Source organism: Lynx rufus, unplaced genomic scaffold (genome assembly GCF_022079265.1).
Source record: "Lynx rufus isolate CCGP_SWC_20201006 ecotype Redwood Valley unplaced genomic scaffold, mLynRuf1.p SCAF_7, whole genome shotgun sequence".
NCBI lineage: Eukaryota > Metazoa > Chordata > Mammalia > Carnivora > Felidae > Lynx > Lynx rufus.
Genome location: NW_025814889.1, coordinates 128,358,952 through 128,380,971, shown reverse-complemented (window position 1 = coordinate 128,380,971; position 22,020 = coordinate 128,358,952). Strand labels below are relative to the sequence as shown.

Sequence of the window (22,020 nt, the reverse complement as noted above, 5' to 3'; positions counted from 1 at the left end):
CAAGAAAGGTTCACTTGAGATTGGGATGACTGTTATGCCCAGAACTCGTGATCCCCAAAGACCACCAGGGAGCCGAGTCGGAGGCAAAAGCAAAGAGCCTTCATTCGAGCTAGCTCGAGCTCAATCCCCTACCTGCACCGACACAGCTGTGAGATGCCGGGGAGAGAGAGAGAGAGCGAGTTTCAAAAGCACAAAGGTTTTATAGGGATTTAGGGGCAGTTGGGGGGGTGGGTGATGGTCGAGGCCTTAGCTGATTGGCTGGGGAAGGGTCAGAGTCCTGTTGCGCAGGTTGCTGGGCATGGTTTGAATGGGAAGTTGAACGGGTGAGCAGGAAGTTACTCAAGGAGAGGAGGCATGGTCTGAGGTTTGAGCTGGAATTTCTTTCTGTGGTTTTTCCGGAAAGGGGGCCATGTCGGGGACATAGTCACTCAAGATGGAGGACACAGAACAAAATAGAGTCGGCCGGTCTAGGTCTGCTCTTTCAATGACAATATGGGACTGACAGGATTCACCCTATCTTATAGTTACAATTGGTAATTGTAACAAATAACATATAACCTGTAGCAACATAGAATATAACATGTAACAAATCTGTTACACGCCTATAGGATCAGTTGGGGCTCCTAATAATTCTGAAGGGTTTTAGTCATTGGGTTCCTTAGACTTTTGTTTGTTTGTTTCCTTTGGAAGTTACTTAGATTTTTATTCACTCTTCATGTGCAGAATTTCTAGACAATTCACATGTCTTGAACACCCATGAAAATTCATTTCTATTGATGCTAATTAAAAGAGAATCTCCAAGAGTGCCTGGGTGGCTCAGTCGATTAAGCATCCGACTTCAGCTCAGGTCATGATTTCATGGTCTGTGAGTTGGAGCCCCGTGTCAGGCTCTGTGCTGACGGCTCAGAGCCTGGAGCCTGCTTTGGATTCTGTGTCTCCCTCTCTCTCTGACCCTGCCCCACTCACTCTGTCTCTCTGTCTCTCAAAAAATAAATAAATGTTAAAAAAAAAATTTTTTTTTTTAAAGAGAACCTCCAGGGATGCCTGGCTGGCTGTCAGTGGAGCATGGGGCTCTTGATCTCGGGGTTGTGAGTTCAAGCCCCAAGTTGGGCCTGGACCCTACTTAAAAAAAGAAGGAGAAGGAGGAGAAGGAGAAGGAGGGAAGGAGAAGGAGGGGAAGGGGAAGGGGAAGGGGAAGGGGAAGGGGAAGGGGAAGGGGATGACAACTGTCTGGTGTTGATCAGCTCAGCTCAGCATTTGGAAGGTGGGCTTCTGATTGGAGTCTTTCAAATGGTAGCCAGCCACCCCCAGAAGATGTATTCCTAATTAGGATCCTGCAGATCTTAACTTACTGAACCTGTCATGGAAAGTAAAAGTAACACATGTATTTTTCACTGTCTGCCCTGAGGTATTTTGAATCACATGCAATATAACAAGAAGACGTGGTGATTCAAATTTTAAAATATTTTTCAGTTATAAAAGCAACACATATTCTTTGTCAAAGTTTTTTGGGAGAAATCTGTATTCAGATATATTGGAATGATCCGTATCCTATACCCAGAGATAACCTTTAACTTTTATACTGTTCATATGGATAGTTATATTGGTATTTATACATGTTATGTTGGACTGAAAGATACTTGTAATCACATTTATGTTCAGCTCTGAGTACTGCTTTTGTGGCTTTAATAGAGCACGATAATTTTTCTGGCTCATACAGTGTTCTGCATAAATGTGACTTTCATTGGTTAAAACAGATGGGAGAAGACAGATCGAGTAGTAGAAGTTTAGGAGCAGAAATTGACCAGCTTGGCCAAGGAATTGGATGATGGGTTTTGAGGCATTTTATTTTATTTTATTTTATTTTATTTTATTTTATTTTATTTTATTTTATTTATTTTTTAAATATGAAATTTATTGTCAAATTGGTTTCCATACAACACCCAGGGCTCATCCCAACAGATGGAGGCATGGGCATTTTAGAGGTGACTCTTTGCCCTGCCTATTCACCCTGGAGTCTGTCTCCCTCAGACCAGGCAAGAACCGGTTCCAGACTGGTTTCCCCAGTTAATCAATCAACATTTGCACACGTATGGGAGGTGATTTGCAGCCCTTCCTTCTTTCTTGTGTTCCTTCACTATATTGACTTCCTGGAGTAACTCCTGATATAAACTGAGATTTTTCTTTAAATTGTGTTTTTAGTGCACAGAGGTATCATTTAAAAGTCAAATCCATGAAGGAATATTTTTTTTACCTGCTGGGTTTAATTTCAGATGCCAGTGTTATCATAAAATGCAAACCACCCTGGACTGTGTTTCAAAACTTAGGACAAATTGTGCCAGTTGAAATTAACTTTTGCAGATGGAGCGAAGAAAGGAGGAAAGGAAGTGTTCTAAAGAGGTTTTTAAAAACGTTTTTAAATATTAATGCCACTTGCGTTCAGCTCCATATATATTCCTACCACTTACCCCTCAAGTCCAAATTCATCTATTGCTTTCCAGTTTTTGCTCTGTCTGTTGTACTTTTTTTGTTTGTTTTGTTTTGTTTTGAGAGGGAACAAACGGTGGTGATGTATTTAACCCGGGGAGGAAAGTAATCCTAAGATTCAACATGAAAGATTTAGGTTAGATCAGAAGGGAAACGACCCCTGGCAAAGGTTGTTGGAATCAGTTACTTGGGGAGAGCAGAGCCCAAGGTCTCTTGGCCGTAGGGGCATGTAACCTTTGGCCCGTTCATCAACCTTTCTAGGCCTTAGTTTTCTCATCCACTAAATGGGGATGAAAAATAGTTTCTACCTCATAGGTTATTTTGGAGAATTAAAAGAGCCTGAGACATAATACATGCTGCTTATTGCTAGTTGTCTTTACTATTATTATTATAAGTGAATTTCAGGAGCACCTGGGTGGCTCGGTGGGTTAAGCATCTGACTTCAGATCAGGTCATGATCTCCTAGTTTGTGAGTTCAAGCCCGGTGTAGGGCTCTGTGCTGACAGCTCAGAGCTGGAGCCTGCTTTGGATTCTGTGTCTCCCTCTCACTCTGCCCCTCCCCAACGTGTGTGTGTGTGTGTGTGTGTGTGTGTGTGTGTGTGTGTGTGTGTATTCTCTCTCTCTCTTTCAAAAATAAATAAACATTAAAAAAAATAAGTGAACTGCAAAAGAAACAACAACAAAAACAACAAAAAACCAAAAAAAAAAAACAAAACTAAAAAAACCAAAAAAAAAACCCAACAACCCAAAAACCAAACAAACAACCAAACACCAAAAGAGGCAGTTTTAATGTGGTGTCTTCCTGAAGGAGAAGTCACCCATTTGCACTTGACAATGTCAGCCCGTACTTATTTGTTGGGCTCTTTTCTCCCAAGCCCTGTGGGAATGGGGAGTGAGAAAAACATGATACTTCTGCCCTTCTGCTCTCAGGAAGAGGTGGGGCTCACCTTGCCTCATGCCCCATCAGTCCTTTCTGGGCCCTTCTTCAAGGGATCTCTCATTTAAGACTCTCTGGCAGAGAGGGCATCGCTTCATTGTACATGGACAACACGGAACTTACCCGGAGACGGGGAGTTCGGCAGTGTTGCAGCTAGTTGAGTGTGGAACTGGATTTGAAGCCCCATCAGTGTCACTGCATAGCCTCCTGTCCCCAGTATGTTCTTCCTGAGAGATCCCCCAGCATCTGGGAGATCCTTATTCTTAGTGACTCACAGTTGGTGTGGAGGGTTTGTTGCCCATGCTTCAGAATGAAAAACTTTCTATGGTGGTGGAGGGGGCTGGGGGAACCTTTTCTCAAATCAACATTCTTTGTTGAAAGGGGTTTTGCTTTTTTGGTTTTACTTTCTAGGCCACACCCTCCAGCCTTGTGGTCTTTCATGTGTTTCGAGGGAGGGCCATTTAGAAAATGGCATCAGAGTGGTTGCAGAAGAAAGCCTGGCACTGACAGTTGAGATTGGCTCCATTAGGTGTTTATTGCTGGCAACTTGCTGAACCCAAATTCCTAAAGCTCCGAAAGGCTTTTTTTTGGTTAGACTCTGATTCCATTTGTACGTTAAGCAGACAGTTATCAGCCAGCCAGCAGGTGACAGGCAGTATGCTAAGTCTTAGGCCAATGTAAGATGAGCGGACAGGGTGTCTGTCTCCCGAAAACGCCAAGGCTGGTGGGGAGGGGAGACAGTTCAACCAGACCATAGTCACATGGGGCTTAGGGGTTCTGGCAGAGGGAAGGACATTTGTGGGACTACCCAAGGGGACAGCAAAGCCAGCTCTTTCATGGACAGTGTTCTTTGGGGATGGGAAGCCTTGTATAGGTACCTGCAATAGTAGCTTCCGCCCTGTTTGGGAGGCTCCTAACATGTGGGTCCCGCATCCCACCTGCAGCCATTGTGACATCCACATTAGGATATAGGTGAAGAGATTGCATGGTCTGTCGGGTTTTAAATTCCTTTGTAAGGCATATGACCTGTGGTCAGATACCCAGGTGAAGGATCATGGGCCCCTGCTCCATGAGAATTGACCCTCTCCTCCCTCTTTGAACACGTCTCAGCCAGTCTTCTGCGTGACCTTAGGACTGGCTCTCTGCAGATGAGTTGTGGGTTATCTGTGTTCCTCTCCATTTTCTGCACATTTTAATTGTTTCCATGCTTTTCTGGATATCTTCTTCTGTATTAAAGGCGGGAGCTATTAAGATAGTCCCTGGTGAGTGTTTGTGGGTTATCAACTGTGATCCATTTGTAGTCCCCTGCAGATGATGATGTGGCCAGTGCAGTCTCGTCTCCTCTGAGTGTGCCATCAGTCAGCCTCCAGTGCCTTCCTCAGCTCTTCCTATCTGGAACTCAGGAACGGTTCTGCCATCTTGGCCACACCTGCATCAGTCAGAAACTTCATTTGTCTTTCCACAGAGCTCTGTGCACATCTCAGTCTGTCACATTCTTGCTGCAAGCTAACCTACACTATAGAATACATGCCTGTGTGTGTGTGTGTGTGTGTGTGTGTGCGCGCGCACACGAGAGAGAGAGAGAGAGAGAGAGAGAGAGAGAGAGAGGCAGAGGCAGAAGGGAGAGATCTCATAGGGTTTTTTGTTTTTGTTTTTTCTTATAGAAAGAGAGAGAACATAAGCTGGGGAGGGGCAGTGGGAGAAAGAGAATCTTAAGCAAGCTCCATGCTCAATGCTCAGCCCGACGTGGGGCTCCATCCCACAACCCTGGGATCATGACCTGAGCCGAAATCAAGAGTCGGACGCTCAACCGACTGAGCCACCCAGGTGTCCCTTGAGACCTCATACTTTTTATCATCCTTTATTCATTTACTTTTTAATTTTTTTTAACGTTTTTATTTATTTTTGGGACAGAGAGAGACAGAGCATGAACGGGGGAGGGGCAGAGAGAGAGGGAGACACAGAATCGGAAACAGGCTCCAGGCTCTGAGCCATCAGCCCAGAGCCCGACGCGGGGCTCGAACTCATGGACCGCGAGATCGTGACCTGAGCGGAAGTCGGACGCTCAACCGACTGAGCCACCCAGGCGCCCCTCATTTACTTTTTAAAGAGCTGTCTCTGTTCTGATAGACTGCAAGACTGTAGCACTTGTCTCAGAATAGAAGGTTAGCAGGAGATTGTGGACGAGTCCGATACCTTCACGACCTACAGGGTATTTCTCCTCTGCGATCTGCATCCATTTACAGTGCTAAGAACTCAGCCCTTCCTCTCTGCTCTTCCTTTCAGAAAGTATTATGAGGGAGGCCGAGGACCCCGTGCTCCGGGCAGAGAATCGGCGCTGGGATTAGGGGTTGTCACTTCTGAGAGGATGCTGGGAATCTGCAGAGGGAGACGGAAATTCCTGGCTGCCTCGCTGACTGTTCTCTGCATCCCAGCCATCACCTGGCTTTACCTCTTTGCTGGGAGCTTTGAAGGTAAGAAGGAGGCTTCCTCACAGGGAGAGGGATGGAGAGGGAAGAAAAAGGACACTGGCCGTCCCAGAGTCCTCGGAAGCCCCCTCCGGGTCACCGTGTGGAGCAGGAGAACGTTGGTGCTTGGGCAGAGACTTGCGTGGGGCTTACACGGGTGTTGGTGTTGGAGGGAGTCCGTCGTGAGGAGGAACACAGAGAAACAGAAACGAAGTAAGGTGCACCTGGGTGCAGTGGATGGTGGAGGTTACACAAATGTCAGCTACCAGCTCTGCAGGTCGGTCGCTGTGTCAATAGCGGGCGGAAGGTTTGGGCCCTGGAGAGATTTCTCAACCGCATAGAGCCAGCTGTTTCATTCATTCTTCCATTCATTCATTCATTCATTCATTCATTCATTCACACATTTCACATTTTGTTGTGACTCTTGCTGCTGCTGCTGCTGCTGCTGTTGAACATCTGTGCCGAACCAGGTGCTGGGAATGCAGCGATCACAGATCTGGACATTCACAATGCGGTGGGGGGGGGGGGTGGGGGGACGACAGGTGAGCACAGGACTGCCGTGCATGGAGCCCAGGGTGCCGCGGGAGGCAGCGGTTGGGGTGTCAGGCCTGGCTGGGTGTGAAAGATGATGGTCACACTGGCTGGATGGAGGCGTGCAAGCAGAGGAGCGGCCCTCCCCAAGCCAATGAAAACAAACGCCGATCCTCGTCGCTTCTCAGCAATCAGTGGAGAAGACAAGCCTGGCCATTCTCCCAGCCAGCAGTTTCAAATGCGGCGCAGTGTTTCGCGTATCAAAGGTGGTTTTCTAAGCTTCAGGGAGGGAAGGGATGGGAGCATCATCGAGGAGGACACTTTCTTTTTATTTACGCCCATAAGTGAGTTCAAAAAAATCTCCGATGAAAATCTGTCTCGAGGAAGTCACTACTGTGTTTTTAAACATTTCCTTTATGCATAATTTTTTTGACAGCTCAAGGCTACCTTTTAATTAGGAGTTGTGGACTTTGTGAGATTTGCCCTGAGTTAGCTCGACTGAGTGTGATCGGGGTGGCTGTGTGCCCGTAGAGCAGGAAAGGGCCCGTATGTCCTGCCCTATACATCCCTGGAGTCGAGGAGTTTCCGTATGAGCAGCTACATGGAGTAAATTATGCCATGGCAGTGGATGATTAAGTTTTGGCAAAGAGATCAGAGGGAGAAAGGTGAGTTGATGTGGATCCTAGAAGAGACAGAAGGAAGCATTGGGCCAGGGATGATGGAAAAGCCCTTGTAAAAGAAGGCTGAGAGCACCCAGTGCCGCTCCAGGGTTAGCACGTGAAAACCTTGACCCTGCCAATATAACGGGACTAGTGATGATACTAATGGTGTAACAATATTAACGATAATGAGCATGCCAGTGTTTCAGACATTTCTGCGGGCCAGTTATCGTTGCAGGGGCTTTGCATGCATTGTCTCGCTCTCCCCAGTAATCCCATGTAGTAGGTATACAAGAGGAGGGCGAGGCAGAAATCCTTCCGTGATCTGTCCAAGACCCCAAAGCCCATCAGGATAGGCCTGTGTTATTGGACTCGAGATCTGAGCTTCGTAACTACAATACCATGTTGTAGATGGGGGCTCCAGTGAGGTATCACACTTTGGCTTAGGGGTTTGACAAGGTGTCACATGACCTTTCTGGGTGCCTCAGAGGGAAGTTGCAGAATTTTCATTTGCACTCGTTGATAAAAACCCAACCCCAAATGATTTTGGCAAGAAGGGAATTTGGGGGCTAACAAAACCAGTAAGTTCAAATGTAGGATGGGCTTCAGGCAGGGATGGATCCAGGGGCTCAAATGATATTTTTGTAGCGCAGTCTCCCTTCTTGCCTTTGCTCTCCATTTCTCCGCCTTGGTTTCTTTCAGGGCAGTTTCATCTCCACAGAGGAAGCTTTAGTTTACAACTTACACTCACCAGTGCCTGTGGAAAGAGGAGTTCGTCCTCCCCCTGCTTCCACAGTATTGCCTGATTGGATTGCCTCTGGTCACTTGTGGTCCAGAGACCAATCACCGTGGCTGGGGGAGGTGCCTATTTTTGGTCTTAGGGTAAAGAGGAGTTCCCTGAAATACGTGGAGTCAGAATGAGGGACTCAAAATGGCCCCCAAAGGTAAATGGTGCATTTTCCCAAAGAGGAGACTAGGAGTGGATCTGAGATATGGAGAATGTATAATTGGCTGTGCTTAGTGGCAGGTTGATGTCAGCTAGAAGTCTCCTTTCCAGCCTCCTGCTGTCTGGGCCAGCCTTGGCTGATGGAGTGACCACTATCTCTGACTTTGAATGATTGTGTTAGACTATCAGACAGACGACAGGAAACAGAGAGGATTGAGGAAATAATACTCTGCGGTGACCTGTACAGACTGCAAAGAGGTGCCCTATTTACCAACGTGTTGCTAATAATAAATCCTCCCCTTGGGACCAAATCACAAACTGCATTAAATAGGGGCTAGATGATGTGAGTATGTTAACAGAAGTATCCCAGCTAGAATGACAGTGGGGATAGATGCCTTTTCTGGGGTATCAGTTAATCCACAGCTGGACCCCAGCATTTATTTCTAGATGCCACACTTGGAGGACAATCTAGACAAGTCAGCACATTCAGGAGAGTCTAGGCAAATGTCAGTGCCAATCCAAACCTTGTGACATACAGAATAGTGGAAAGAATTGGGGCAGTTTACCTTGGAGAAGCAGAGGTTCAGCTCCAGGTGTACATGATCGGCTTCCACAAACAGTCAAGGAGCTGTCGCCCGAAAGAGAGATGGCCCCAGAATCTATGGAGGGACATGGCAGGGAGCCAGCTGTCAAACTCATCCTAATAAAGGATCATCCTGTCCAGGGCTGGAATGAGCTGCCCTGGGAGGTAGTGAAACACCCAACATGAGAGGTGTGTAAATACAAGTGCCGTGTGGTACGGGGAGCTCAGCATGGGGCGGGGGGGGGGGGGGGGCGGGGCATGTAGGGCAGGATGACCCGGAGATCCTGAGGCTCTAGAAAAGGCTGAGTATGTACTGGGAGACAAAGGTACCTCCGTGGAGCCCCTGCCAGTTGTCAGCAGATATCAGTGCATTTGCAAAAGAGCCTGTGGAGACATTCTTTTCTCTGCAGTTAAACATAACAACTTTGGGGCGCCTGGGTGGCTCAGTCGGTTAAGCATCGAACTTCAGCTCAGCTCATGATCTCGCGGTCCGTGAGTTCAAGTCCCGTGTTGGGCTCTGTGCTGACAGCTCAGAGCCTGGAGCCTGCTTTGGATTCTGTGTTGCCGCCCCTCCCCTGCTTGTGCTCTCTCTCTCTCTCTCTCTCTCCCTCCCTCAAAAGTAAATAAGTAAATGTTAAAATTAAAAAAAAAAAAATGTAACAACTTTGCAATCCGTTTATTGACCCCCTTGAGTTTTCTGTTCAAGGCAGGTGGAGCCATAAATAAGGGACAGAGTTGCTGCCTGTATTCATGGGGATGCTATTTATATTTTATGTGAGTTTATTTATTTTTCAACCCCGTTTAATTTCGATGGATCTCTTGAGAGCAGAGCCTAGACTCTCCCAGAGATGCAGATGCCTCCTGCATAAAGTTTTCGAATTAGATGACACACAGCAGTAAGATCTATTGAGAGTATCCTGGATTGGTAGCCTCAGGCTCCAAATCAGCTGAGCCAGAGTAGTGGGGTGATTTGGGGTACAATCACTGCTCTTTCTAGGCCTTTGTCTCCTGCTACACGAAGTGACATAAAACTGAAGGTCACCTGGGGCACCCGGGTGACTCAGTTGGTTGAGCGTCTGACACTTAATTTCGGCTCAGGTCATTATTTCCTGATTCATGAGTTCAAGTCCTGCATCAGGCTCTGTGCTGACAGTGCAGAGTCTGTTTGGGATCCTCTCTCTCTCTCTCTCTCTCTCTCTGCTCCCCCTGCGTTCTCTCACTCTCTCTCAAAACAAATAAACTTAAAGAGTATATTTAAAAAAAAAAAATGAATGTCACCTGTTGGGGCTATTGGGGCACTAACTTTCTGGAAGTTTTCTATTCTAAGCATCTGACGTGAATGAATTGGAAATGGCCAGAATCTTCTCCAGTTAATGGCAAATATGTCGGGAAGAGGGAATCGGCTTCCTGTGATTTGCTCCTGAGTGTGGATCCAGGATCAATGCATAAAAGTTATGAGGAAACAGGCATTGACTCAATGTAAGAAAAAAACTATTGTAATCGCAGATTCGACTTGCCAGGTGTTGGAGTCCGCATCTTGGAAAGTGATGAGATCCCCATTCGCAGAGCTGTTTGTCAAAGGCCAGGTGCCTGCTGGTTACAGATGCTGATCAGGGGATGTCTTTGCTGGCACTTCAGCCCCCCAGTTCCTCAACCCTGTTTCCTTCGTTTCCTCCCCCATCCTCCTTTTCTCCTGTAGCATCTCAGTTACCATTCCCAGCTACCCGTCCATCAAGCTCAAAGCATGGAGTCTTTGCTTCCTTCTTTAGTTTCTCCATCACCGGGTGCCACATCCTGTCGCACCTGACTGTGGCCTCTTCCGGCCACGTCTTTGCTTCCCGCCTTTCACCACTGCCGTGGCCCTGGCTCAGCCGTTCACCTTCATCCTTTGTGGTCGTGGCTGATGGAACATCCTGCTGTCTCACGTGTCCTCCACCCTCCAGAGAGCGGCCAGAGCTCAGTCGCGGGGCCATCCTGCTCCTTGTCGGCTGTGCTGCCTCTGTTTCCTTATGTCCCCTCCTGTCTTCCATCAGCCACACTGGATTCGCTTCGGGTGCTGTGCGCACCTGCCCTCTGAGACTGCTGGTCTTCTCACATGCTGGCTCCTGGGACACTGCTGCCCTTCCATCCTTCCCCGCCGCCCACCCCCCCTCCTTCCCTCCTTCTTTGCTGGGCTGACTTAGACCCTCAGGTCTCAGCTGAGCATGATGGGTCCTCTCCCTTAGCTAGGTTGGCTTTTGCCACGTCTACAAACTCCTTTTACATTCTTTTCTTCATACCCTAATTACTTTTCTTGTGTTTTATTTTTTAAAATTTCTTTATTAATTTTTGAGAGAGAGAGAGAGAGACAGAGTGTAAACAGGGGAGGGGCAGAGAGAGAGGAGGAGACACAGAATCCGAAGCAGGCTCCAGGCTCTGAGCTGTCAGCACAGAGCCCGACACGGGGCTCGGACCCACGGACTGCAAGATCATGACCTGAGCCGGTCAGACCACTAACTGGCTGAGCCACCCAGGCGCCCCTTTTCTTGTTTTTTTTTTTTTTAATCACCTGTCTTCACAAGTGAGTACAAGCCTTAGGAGGGAATGGAGTGGTTTTCTTCTATTCATCTTTCTGTCACTAGCACCTACTCCAGCGTCAGGAGAATTGTTTGTTGAATGAATGAATGAATGAATGAATGAGAGAAGAATGCCCTCTTCTGGCTTTGAATGCCGACAGCTCTCAGCTCTCACCGTTGCCCTCTGGGTTCTCTCCATACTCGTGGTCACTGCTTGGGGTCTTTCACAGACATTTTCCCTTAGCTCATAATTTCCATCTTTACTCAGGTGAGTGCTTCGTTGAACGCCTTGAGAAAACATCTATTTTCCTACTTCTCAATTTTTGCTCTTTGTTCCTTCTGTCCAGTATACATTTCTTTTTTTTTCCCCACTACCCTTCCTCCCAGCCAGCATCTTCAATGCCCAAATTCAATGTCATTTTCCCCTAATGTCTGATTCTGTGTGGAAACTTCTATGACAGCACTCATCAAGGGATGTTTTGCTTGTGTGGTGTCTTTCTGGCCACTCACTTTTGGGTTTCATGAGACAAGGGGCTGTTTTATTTATCTTTCCATTCTCAGAGTCTGGGCATCACTCTTAGTTGGGCCTTAGTGAATGTTGACTGGGTGGGAGTCCGGATGTTGACGGAAGCAGGGGTCTCTGGTAGCCAAGGGCTCATCCGGAGCCCTGAGCATCTGTGATTTTGAGACCTCAGAATATGGCTCCAGGAACCACCCCTTAATTCTGGATGGAATGTGAATTCTTGGACTTGAGTAATTCTGCTTAAACACACCTCTGTTTGAATTTAGATCATGCGTATTATTTTCCACCAGAATCACCTTATCTCATGGGCATGTGAGTTTTATTTACGGGCTGTGGTTCTGTCTCTTCTGCCCATCATGGAGATGGTATTCAGCTGTTACTGAATTACCAGCATGCGGAGAAAGCGTGCTTTTCGGCCATTCAGAAGATTTTTCACACATGCTGCCTTCTGATAATTTATGACCAGCTCTGTGCAGAAGCTCAGGCCGGAAGCTTTCAATGGTCAGGGAGGCAGGGCAGGGAGGGTGCGGGTGCTTTCAAAAGGAAATGTCTTCAGAGGATGCAAAGTCCTGAGCATTTAAAACTGGTGTCGTGAACAGGCACAGGATATTAATATCTGGACTGGTTTCAGCCCACACCCACATTTTAGTTCACTGTTCATGCCATTCTTATCAACACAAATTACTCCTAAAATGAATGGTTTGAGAGTTGTCTTGATAAATTTCAGCAGAAAGAAACGAGGGCCTGACATTTGACTGTTTTGAAGAATTGCATTGAAAACCAAGGACTTGTAAGTGAAAGCGTTTTCCTTTTCACTGTGAGGGATCACGGGGCGCATGAACGGTGGAAAAGGGGAGGTGGGAGGGCGGTGTCCAAACCTGACCGATTCCCTAGCCTCCCGTCCACTTCCCTCAGCCCAGAGACCGTGCCCCAAGGTTGGTGAGTTTGGAGTGTGCGAGGTGCTAGTGAATGATTTGCTCAAGGTTTTGGTGTCTATCCCCTGGGATGAGTCTCTGTGGCAGCTGTGATGTAAGCCACGCCCTCCGGCCAGTGGCCCAAATGAACCCCATAATGAGGTGATTATGGGGTGCAAAAACACAGGGTGCTGAATGCAGAATGAAATGGAAAGTATACAAATTGTTCTTAATAGGTCACAAATGAAGGGCTTTCCTGGCCAGCGTATCCTAGTTGTTCATGCCGAGTGGAAGCCTATGAAACAGGATGTGAGGGAGGCAGCAGTGAGCGGAGCCCAAGTTGCGGGCACGGCGGGCCTGCACACAACTGTGCTTCTCACTTGGGGCCCCAAAGCATCTCCTTATTTTAGACCCTGAGGGTGGCTGAAATCCATCCCCGTTGTGTTCAGCTCCGAGATGGTTGCTAAGGTGACCTTTACTTTTCTCGCACCAGCTTTTGATCATAAAGCATTCTTGGCGGTCCTGCTGGGGTGGAGAAAATGGCCCTGATTGTCATCAGTTGGCTGTACCTCCTGGAGGAGCTCATGGTTAGAATCTTTGACCAAGTGTTAGGAAACCTGGGGTCTACTAATCCCAGCAGCCACCTTGTGTTCGTTTCCTACGGCCGCTGTAACCAAGTACCCCAAGTTCAGTGCTGAAAGACACACACATTTGTTATCGTATGGTTCTGGAGGTCAGAAATCTAGTCAGGTCTTAGTAGGCTAGAGCCTAGATGTTGTCGGGCGGGGCTGGTTCCTTCCAGAGGACCCAGCGGGGATCCGTTTTCAAGGGCAGAAGTGTAGCTCCTTCAGGTTACTCTCTCTCTCTTTCTTTCTTTCTTTCTTTCTTTCTTTCTTTCTCCTCTCCTCTCCTCTCCTCTCCTCTCCTCTCCTCTCCTCTCCTCTCCTCTCCTCTCCTCTCCTCTCCTCTCCTCTCCTCTCCTTTCCTCTCCTTTCCTTTCAAAAACCTTTATTCATTTTTGAGAGCTGGAGAGAGACAGCACTAGTCAGGGAGACGCAGAATCTGAATCAGGCTCCAGGCTCTGAGCTGTCAGCACAGAGTCTGATGCAGGACTCGAACCCACAGACTGTGAGATCATGACCTGAGCCAAAGTTGGATGCTTAACCGACTGAGCCACCTGGGCACCCCTCAGGTCACGCTTTCTAACTCTGAGCCTGCTGCTGGAAATCCTCAGGTCTCCTTCTCTGACTTCCTGTCTTCTTGAAAGGACCCTTGTGATTCCACTGGGCCCACCTGGATAGCCCAGAACAGTCATTCCATCTCACAAGCCTTAGTTTAGTCACGCTTGCAAAGTCCCTCCTGCCATAGAAGTGTGCAGGATTCACAGGTTGTGGGGAGTAGGACACGGACATCTCTGGGGGCCATTATTTGGTCCTCCACATGGCCCTAGTCTACCCTCCCCATCCCCTCCATCTTGCTCTTGTCTAGGGACAAAAGGATGTGGAACCATCTCTTCTGTCTTATCCTGCTCTAGGAGTTTGGGGTTCTATAATTCTAACACACATAAATATCCAGCAGGACTTGCCCCTCATGAAAAAGGCATTGCATTCATATCTGTTTGTTCAAACAATTGTAAACCATAATATTTTCTATAATAGGTGTTTATTCAATAACCAATGATAGGCTAAGGTTTTCTGAAAAGAAGGGACAGGAACTTCTCTTTGGGGGGTACAGGTTTTAAAGTGATCTTCTTTCTTATTTCAAATGCCAATTTAACTAAAGAAAGGGGGCATTTCACTCAGAGAGCCCTGTGATGGTCTATTAATTCTACGTAAAATGTTTGTGTAACTACTTTGGAATACGATTTGGTGTTACCACCTAAACCTGAACATAGCCCGTAACCCATCAGTTCTGTCCCTGGTCACATACCAAAGAGAAGCGTATGGATGTTTGCACAAAAGACGTGTGCAAGAATGTTCACGTCAGCATTATTATTAATAGTGCCACATAGGAAAATACTGAAATGTACGTCCACAGTAAAATAAACCTATAAATAGTGGCGTATTTGTATAGTGAAGTACTACAGAGCAATGAAAATGAACATATTCACAGATAGTGTTGAACAAAAGAGTACGTATGGTAGGATTCAATTATGTAAATACAAAAGCAGACAAAAGTTGATCTAGGAGACTGGGGAGGAGCCAAAGGAAGACTTGGTAATCCAGGTGACTTTTTAACCTGTGATTACTACAGGGGTGTTCACTTTGTGAATATTCATCGGCTTGTTTGTTTTCTGCATGCGTTATTTAAAAAAGACAAAACAAAAAACAAAACACTATGCAGAGTCACCTGGGTGGCTCAGTCGGTTAAGCGTCCAGCTTCAGCTCAGGTCATGATCTCACGGTTCGTGAGTTCGAGCCCTGCATCGGGCTCTGTGCTGACAGCTCAGAGCCTGAAGCCTGCTTCAGATGCTGTGTCTCCCTCTCTCTCTGCCCCTCCCCTGCTCGTGCTCTGTCTCTCTCAGAAATAAATAAAAATAAAAATAAAGTAGTATAAAAAAACACTGCAACTCTATTGATAGTTAACTGAATTTGAAGAGATTTTGTGGGGTTTGCCTTCTTTTCAGATAAGAGGAATTTTATTAACCTTTGGGATTTACGAATCATTGTCATTGTTTAACTTTGGAATTCAAATACCTTTTAAACACGAAACTTTTCTTTTGGGATATGTATTTAACACTTCCTATTTCACCACGTTTCCTTCTTTTTTCCCTCCTGATCCACCGTACCATTTGGACACACACGCCTCCTGTGAGGGCCTGATCACAGCACTGATTCAAGATCTGAAATTTGCTCATAAAGCCCTAATTCTGAAAGAGTGTTTCCATCACTTTGAAATGAGATCAGTGTTCCTAACCAGAACTCCAGCAATGACAATTTCCAATTAATATTAAAGTGATAGTATTTCTTAATATGGATTCCAAGCCACATTGGATAAAAGTTCCCATCTGCATTAATCAGCCGACCTGCATCTCCATAAAACCCTTGTGCCTGGAAAAGAAAGGAAAAGAAACTTTTTAATGTTTTATTTTTGAGAGAGAGCACAAATGGGGGAGGGGCAGAGAGAGGGGGACAGAGGACCCAAAGTGGGCTCTGTGCTGACAGCAGTGAGCCCGATGTGGGGCTCCAACTCATGAACCATGAGATCATGACCTGAGCTGAAGTTGGATGCTCAACTGACTGAGCCACCCAGGTGCCCCAAGAAAGAAAATTTTTATTGGACATGAAAACCTGGAAGGGATAACACTTACTGTCTCTGGTTAGAAAGTGGCTGCATCTGGCCCGAAGTTGCATTGTGCTTGGCCGGTACACTGCTTTTACTGTTTTTAACTGGATTTTTGACCATTAAAACTTGGGAGAGCGCACATAAAAATCATGATTTCTGACCTTGCTTAACAGCGTGGAAAGATCTAGCAAACCAGACCCACTTTTCATCCTAGCAGCCATCGGCTGGAGCTGGGTAGTGGCTGTCCCTTTGCCCAGTGCATGGACATTCCAGTTTGTCACCGAGCCATCCTTCCTGGTTGATCCCTATGTCACTCTGTGCACTGTTGTTTTACACAGAGCTGGATTGAGAAGAAAGTGCTTCTGGGATTTGCTTAGGTCCCTGGTTGACCCTGGCTGGCTCAGGCTTTGCATTTGGACTTCCTGGCTTACTCTCTGCCATGTGCCGGGGTGGGGATGTGCCCTACGTTCTCTCATTTCTTCCTCCAGACAGCTTCACGCCTTCCTGTTTGACGGATGAGGAACTTGAGGTTCAGGGTGTTGTGTTCCTTTGCTGAGGTCACCCAGCTGGTAACTTCGAGCCAGCACATGAACTCAGGCCTGCCCCGAAAAGGTCCTGCACGTTGCCCTTTCTCAACTTGAAGATACAGAGACGGCTGGCAGAGGAGATTTTAAAGTCCCTGTGCTTAGGGGCACCTGGGTGGCTGGGTCGGTTAAGCGTCCCACTCAACTTCAGCTCAGGTCATAATCTCATGGTTTGTGAGTTCTAGCCCCATGTTGGGCTCTGTGCTGACAGCGTGGAGCCTGCTTGGGATTCTCTCTCTCCCTCTCTCTGTGCCCCTACCCTGCTCATTCTCTCTCTCTCTCAAAATAAAATAAACGTTAAAAAAAAAGTCCATATGCTCAGGTTTTCAGACAAGGACAAGACAAAACCCATCTTGGTTGAGAAGAGGGCAAACCATATTCTGTGGCTAGCAGGATTATTATTAGCCATATATTGGCTTACGTAGCAGAGAATTCGATTAGTCTTATAGTGCAGATTGCATTTTGCTTCTGCCGAAGACTCTCCTACAATTAAGAGCGGGAGTGAATTTAAGGATTTCTTTGGGCAGCCTTACAACCTAAGCAGATAAAACCTCTGAAAACTACTTGACTTCGGGGCAGGGGCTGTTGGAGGGTGGGGGTGGTGAACACGTTCCTGAGAGCCAGGTGGCATGATTTAAGTCAGAGGGACAGTAGACATGGGAGTTCACAGCACTCCCCCGTGGAAAGGGAAGCAGCATTGTAGTTCATGCATTTGTTGTGAAGGCTGAGCAGAGTGTCTTTACAGAGTGACAGTTCTTGAGGACGTTTTCTTCCCCCTCTCCTGTTTTCCTAGAGTGTTAGAAGGTCCTCCTTGGAAAGATGCAAACGATCACCCCCCTGGTCTAAATAAGGCCCACAGAGGCCACTGAAGTCGGCAGAACTGGACAAACTAAGCTTGTGTCTCGGCTGGCAGTGTGGCTGGAACCATCCCTCAGTACATTTCTGTACGTTGCCAGCATTCCCTGTAGGTGTTGGAAAGCAGGGGGAGGAAGTGGGGAGACTGAGACCCGTAACCTGTGGTCGTCAATGCACCCGCAGCTACTTGGGGACCTTGGAACCGTGCTTGGAGAAGTGAAGCTATTTCACATGGATGGCCTTGTAGTGAGGACATTGAAGGGTAACAGAGAGGAGAGGACCATCCTCTGACTCCATGATGAATCACCTCTGTGACCAGATTTGTCTTCTAGGGCTGGAAATGCGTTGGCACACCTGCCTCTAATTCCCAAACCTCCCCGCCAATGCTGTGTGTTGTCCGCTAAGGAACTTAACCCCTCTGTGCCCAACTGGTCCCCTCTTTTTTTTTTTTTTTAAATTTTTTTTTTTCAACGTTTATTTATTTTTGGGACAGAGAGAGACAGAGCATGAACAGGGGAGGGGCACAGAGAGAGGGAGACACAGAATCAGAAACAGGCTCCAGGCTCCGAGCCATCAGCCCGGAGCTTGACGCGGGGCTCGAACTCACGGACCGCGAGATCGTGACCTGGCTGAAGTCGGACGCTTAACCGACTGCGCCACCCAGGCGCCCCCCAACTGGTCCCCTCTAACAGTGGGGTGCTGCTCCCTATTTAACAGGGTTTTTGTGCAGGTGAAAAGGAATCCATTGTGTGTAATTTGGAGTAGATTCGCAGTCATTTTGTGGTTAGCTGTGCTTTATACACTGTGCTCTCTGAAGCAAGAAAATCGCTTCAGGAATCACCAGAATTGAATGTTTAAGATTGTGCCATTCAGAAGGATCTTGGCGACTCAGGCCAGGGTCTTACAGTTCTTGGGTCGAGCCCTGCTTTGAGCTCTGTGCTGATAGTGGGGAGCCTACTTAGGATTCTCTCCTCTCTGCCCTTCCCCCGCCCCCCTCATGTTCTTTCTCTTTCTCTCAAAAGAAATATTTAAAGAGATCCTTTTTTTTTTTAATATGAAATTTATTGTCAAATTGGTTTCCATACAACGCCCAGTGCTCATCCCGACAGGTGCCCTCCTCAATGCCCATCACCCACTTTCCCCTCCTCCCCACCCCCATCAACCCTCAGTTTATTCTCAGTTTTTAAGAGTCTCTTATGCTTTGGCTCCCTCCCTCTCTTTTTTTTTTCCCTCCCCCTCCCCCATGGTCTTCTGTTAAGTTTCTCAGGATCCACATAAGAGTGAAAACATATGGTATCTGTCTTTCTCTGCCTGACTTATTTCACTTAGCTTAACACTCTCCAGTTCCATTCACGTTGCTACAAAAGGCCATATTTCATTCTTTCTCATTGCCAAGTAGTACTCCATTGTGTATATAAACCATAACTTCTTTATCCATTCATCAGTTGATGGACACAGGCTCTTTCCATCATTTGGCTATTGTTGAAAGTGCTATACACATTGGGGTACAAGTGCCCCTATGCATCAGCACTCCTGTATCCCTTGGGTCAATTCCTAGCAGTGCTATTGCTGGGTCATAGGGTAGATCTAGTTTTAATTTTTTGAGGAACCTCCACACCGTTTTCCAGAGTGGCTTAAAGAGATCCTGATGATGCAAGGCTCCTGGTCTTTCCAGGGTGGGCCCTTTCGATTATGGGTATTTGTCATTTTTGCTCCAGCAGAGGGCAGTCCGTGCCCCATCTTCTGCCTACCCGGGAGTTCTCCTGACCGAGCAGGTGCGGGCTGTTGAAGCTGGTGGTGATGTCCTAGGTGGGAACCCTCTCCACTGCACCAGTAGGTAGCCATGACGATTAAGTAGCATGGTGCTGCCACACAGAAGCTTTCTCCCATACATTTAAATAACCCTCCCCCAACTCCATTAGGGAAGGCAGTATTTTGTCTCGAATGAGGTCATTGAGCTTCAGAGCCGTTGATGGATCAACCGAGGACCTTCATTCATTCAACAAACACAGCCAGGGACTGTTCTGCGACACTGGGGATCGAGCTTGCAATCCCATGAGCATGTCCTCTGGTCTCCCGGAGCTCCCTTTCTGGTGCAGGGGCAGAAATGATTCATGGACAGTTTCCTCTTCTGCTGAGTGGTGGTGGGTGCTACAAAGAAAAATAAAGTTTGGCAAGGTGCTGGTGAAAGCGTCAGGAGAGGGGAAGGTGCTGTTTTAATAGGGTGGTTGGACAGGGCTCTCTGCTGGGTGACATTTAAGCAGAGCCAGGTGGAGATGGGAGGAATAGCATTTCAGGCAGAAGGAACGGTGGGAAGTGGTGAGTGCTCAGTGCCTTTGTAGAAGGGCAAGGAGAAATCAGGTCGCTGGAGAAGGGAGTGTGGTGGGTGAAGTCAGGAAAAGTGGGGGCCACCGCACAGGCCTGGCCGGTGGGTCTTGGAGCTCTGGGCTCTGATTTCTTCATCATCCTGGTCTCCTTCCGGGATATGCTGAGATTCTGCTGCTGAGGTGCCCAGGTGCCTGTGTTTTTAACAAGCGCACCAGCGTGAGCCTTATCTTCTGGCAAGCCGGGGAGGTTGGACGCGAGTCTAGATCTTTCCTTCTGCTAGGTAGGTTCCCTTCTTCCTCTGGGTGTTTGACCTCAGCTCCCTTCCTCAGCTCATGGGCTGTAGGACCTGCATTTGATAACGGTCAGGTTGGTGATGACAGCATGGCTTTAATGCCTGCTGTTTGTATTCTGCAGCAGCCCAGCTCTGTGCTTTATCTCTGACATTTAAATCTCCTCCCACCAGGTTCCCGAGGGAGATATTATTACTTCCAGCCACTATACTGTCTGTGCCTCTGTTCAGCTTCTAGAGTTGAATTGCACCTCCCTTATGTAACTCACTTCTTTTGCAAAGTTGGCGTGTAGGCTAGAATAATGCCGTGCGTCGCTCAGAGAGGGCCTGGCACAGGACAGAGTGCCGGATCAATTGTTTTTGTTGCTAGTGTTCGCCCTCATTTCTACACCCTTCAGATGGTGAGGTCTTGCCTTTCTGTCATCATCTCTGAATCCTTCGTGTGGGGCACCTGGAATATAGTGGGTGTTTGGCAAGTGTGTTGAAGAGTGCCTGAGATAAAAACACCGGCTCTTATTTACGGAGGATTTAGGTTCTTGTAATAACTCATCAGTGCGTCAGAACAACTAAGGGAAGTACGGACCTTCCCGTTTTACAGATGAGGAAACTGAGGCACAGGAAATTTCAGTAATTGGCTCAAGTTTCCAGAGCTAGCACATGGTGGCTTTGCTCAGGCAGTTGGTGTTCACCAGGATCTCACCAAGGCTCCCTTTACCTCTTAAACTGACACGATTATAGACCTTTCTCTGTACTGTGTGAGTTCCCTTCTTCCTGCGTCATTCTCCACGGAGGTTGGGAAAAGCAGGTCATTTCCCATGTGTGAGTAACCCTTCAGATATACTTGGAAAGTACTAGACCAAATCTTCCCAGGTGGTGGGGTATCCACTTGTGTTAACCTTTCTTACTTGTCAAGCCGTGGGTTTTCTTCCTGCCTCCTGGGCTTAGCTGCCAGTTGCCTCTGCCCTGTTGATGGTTGGATCCAGACTTCAGGGACAGATAAGGGGTCACCTTTTCTAAGCAATAGAGCTAACTAACCTATGCTTTTTCCTACCCGGAAACCATGCCTGTGATCTGTGCTTCCCAGAATGCAATGCCTGGCTTGCCCTGAAGAGATTGGGGGCACTTGGGTTTCTGAAAGCTGTCAGATCAGTCCAGAAATGAACGTAGGCACTCCCCTGTGGCACACGTGGGAGACTGCTCTGAGGTGGCAGTGAGTGAGACCGGTCTGGAGAGAGAAGCCTCTCACTCACAGCTTAATTTCATGTTTTGGATAAACACTCTGAGGTGAGTGATGTGAAGGGGTGGATAAGTAAGGATCTCGGAGAGTGAGTATTTATGAAATCTTTATATTTCCCTCTCACCACCGCTCTCTTAATACAGAGTTCTGCTCAGGTGGCTGTCTGAGCAGAAAGGAGTCTGCTTTTTCCCTTCAGTCCACCCCTCTGCCCCAAACAATCTCTGCACTGCTTTCCAGATGCCTTGATGACAGGTAGTAATCAGAAAGAGACCTTGAGTTGCAGATTTTCTCCTCTTCTTCCCTTGTTCAGTTAGTTCCCTGGGCTCCTTCAGACGTTGAGACCTGCCTTCCGTCCGCCCTTGCTGCGGGACGATGGAAGTTTGCGCTGGTGAGTGTTGGCTGTATGTGCTGTTCCAGGCACACACACTGCTTCTGATAACGCCTCTTCGGGCAGGTCCTGTTCTTGTCATCCTTGCAGGGATCAGGTGCAGGGTGTTAGGAAACTTGCCCTAGGTTGCAGAGCCAGTGAGCCCAGCCTGTCTGGCTCAGAGCTGGTGCTCTTAACGACCAATACACTGCCTCCCGCCTCCCTCCCTTCCATTATGGTGGCACGCACGTGGTTCTCCCTCTGTGCAAAGCATGGTGCCCGACACAGGGGAACAGGTGAGTAGGACTTCCGGGGCACAGGGTTGACCCAGAAATACAGAAGTCCAAATGTGCTGCTGGTGCCATGAGAACACTGTACAAAGCTCAGGGGGCTGTGCAGGGGCCACAGGTCAGAAAAGGGCTTCACGGGGAAGTGATCTGGAGCTAAATGTTGAAAGGGTTGTTAGAGTTTT

At 47.6% G+C, this 22,020-nt stretch overlaps 1 protein-coding gene across 2 annotated transcripts in view; it reads left to right on the top strand.

Moving 5' to 3' along the window:
* The first annotated feature begins 5,777 nt into the window (after nucleotides 1–5,777).
* Nucleotides 5,778–22,020, top strand: part of LARGE1 (LARGE xylosyl- and glucuronyltransferase 1) — a 398,411-nt gene continuing 382,168 nt past the window's right edge. For both annotated transcript variants that reach the window (XM_047066747.1, XM_047066746.1), the window contains exon 1: nucleotides 5,778–5,898. In XM_047066747.1, the coding sequence (XP_046922703.1) occupies nucleotides 5,793–5,898 (106 nt within the window). In that variant the 5' untranslated portion in view covers nucleotides 5,778–5,792. The remainder of the gene's footprint in view (nucleotides 5,899–22,020) is intronic.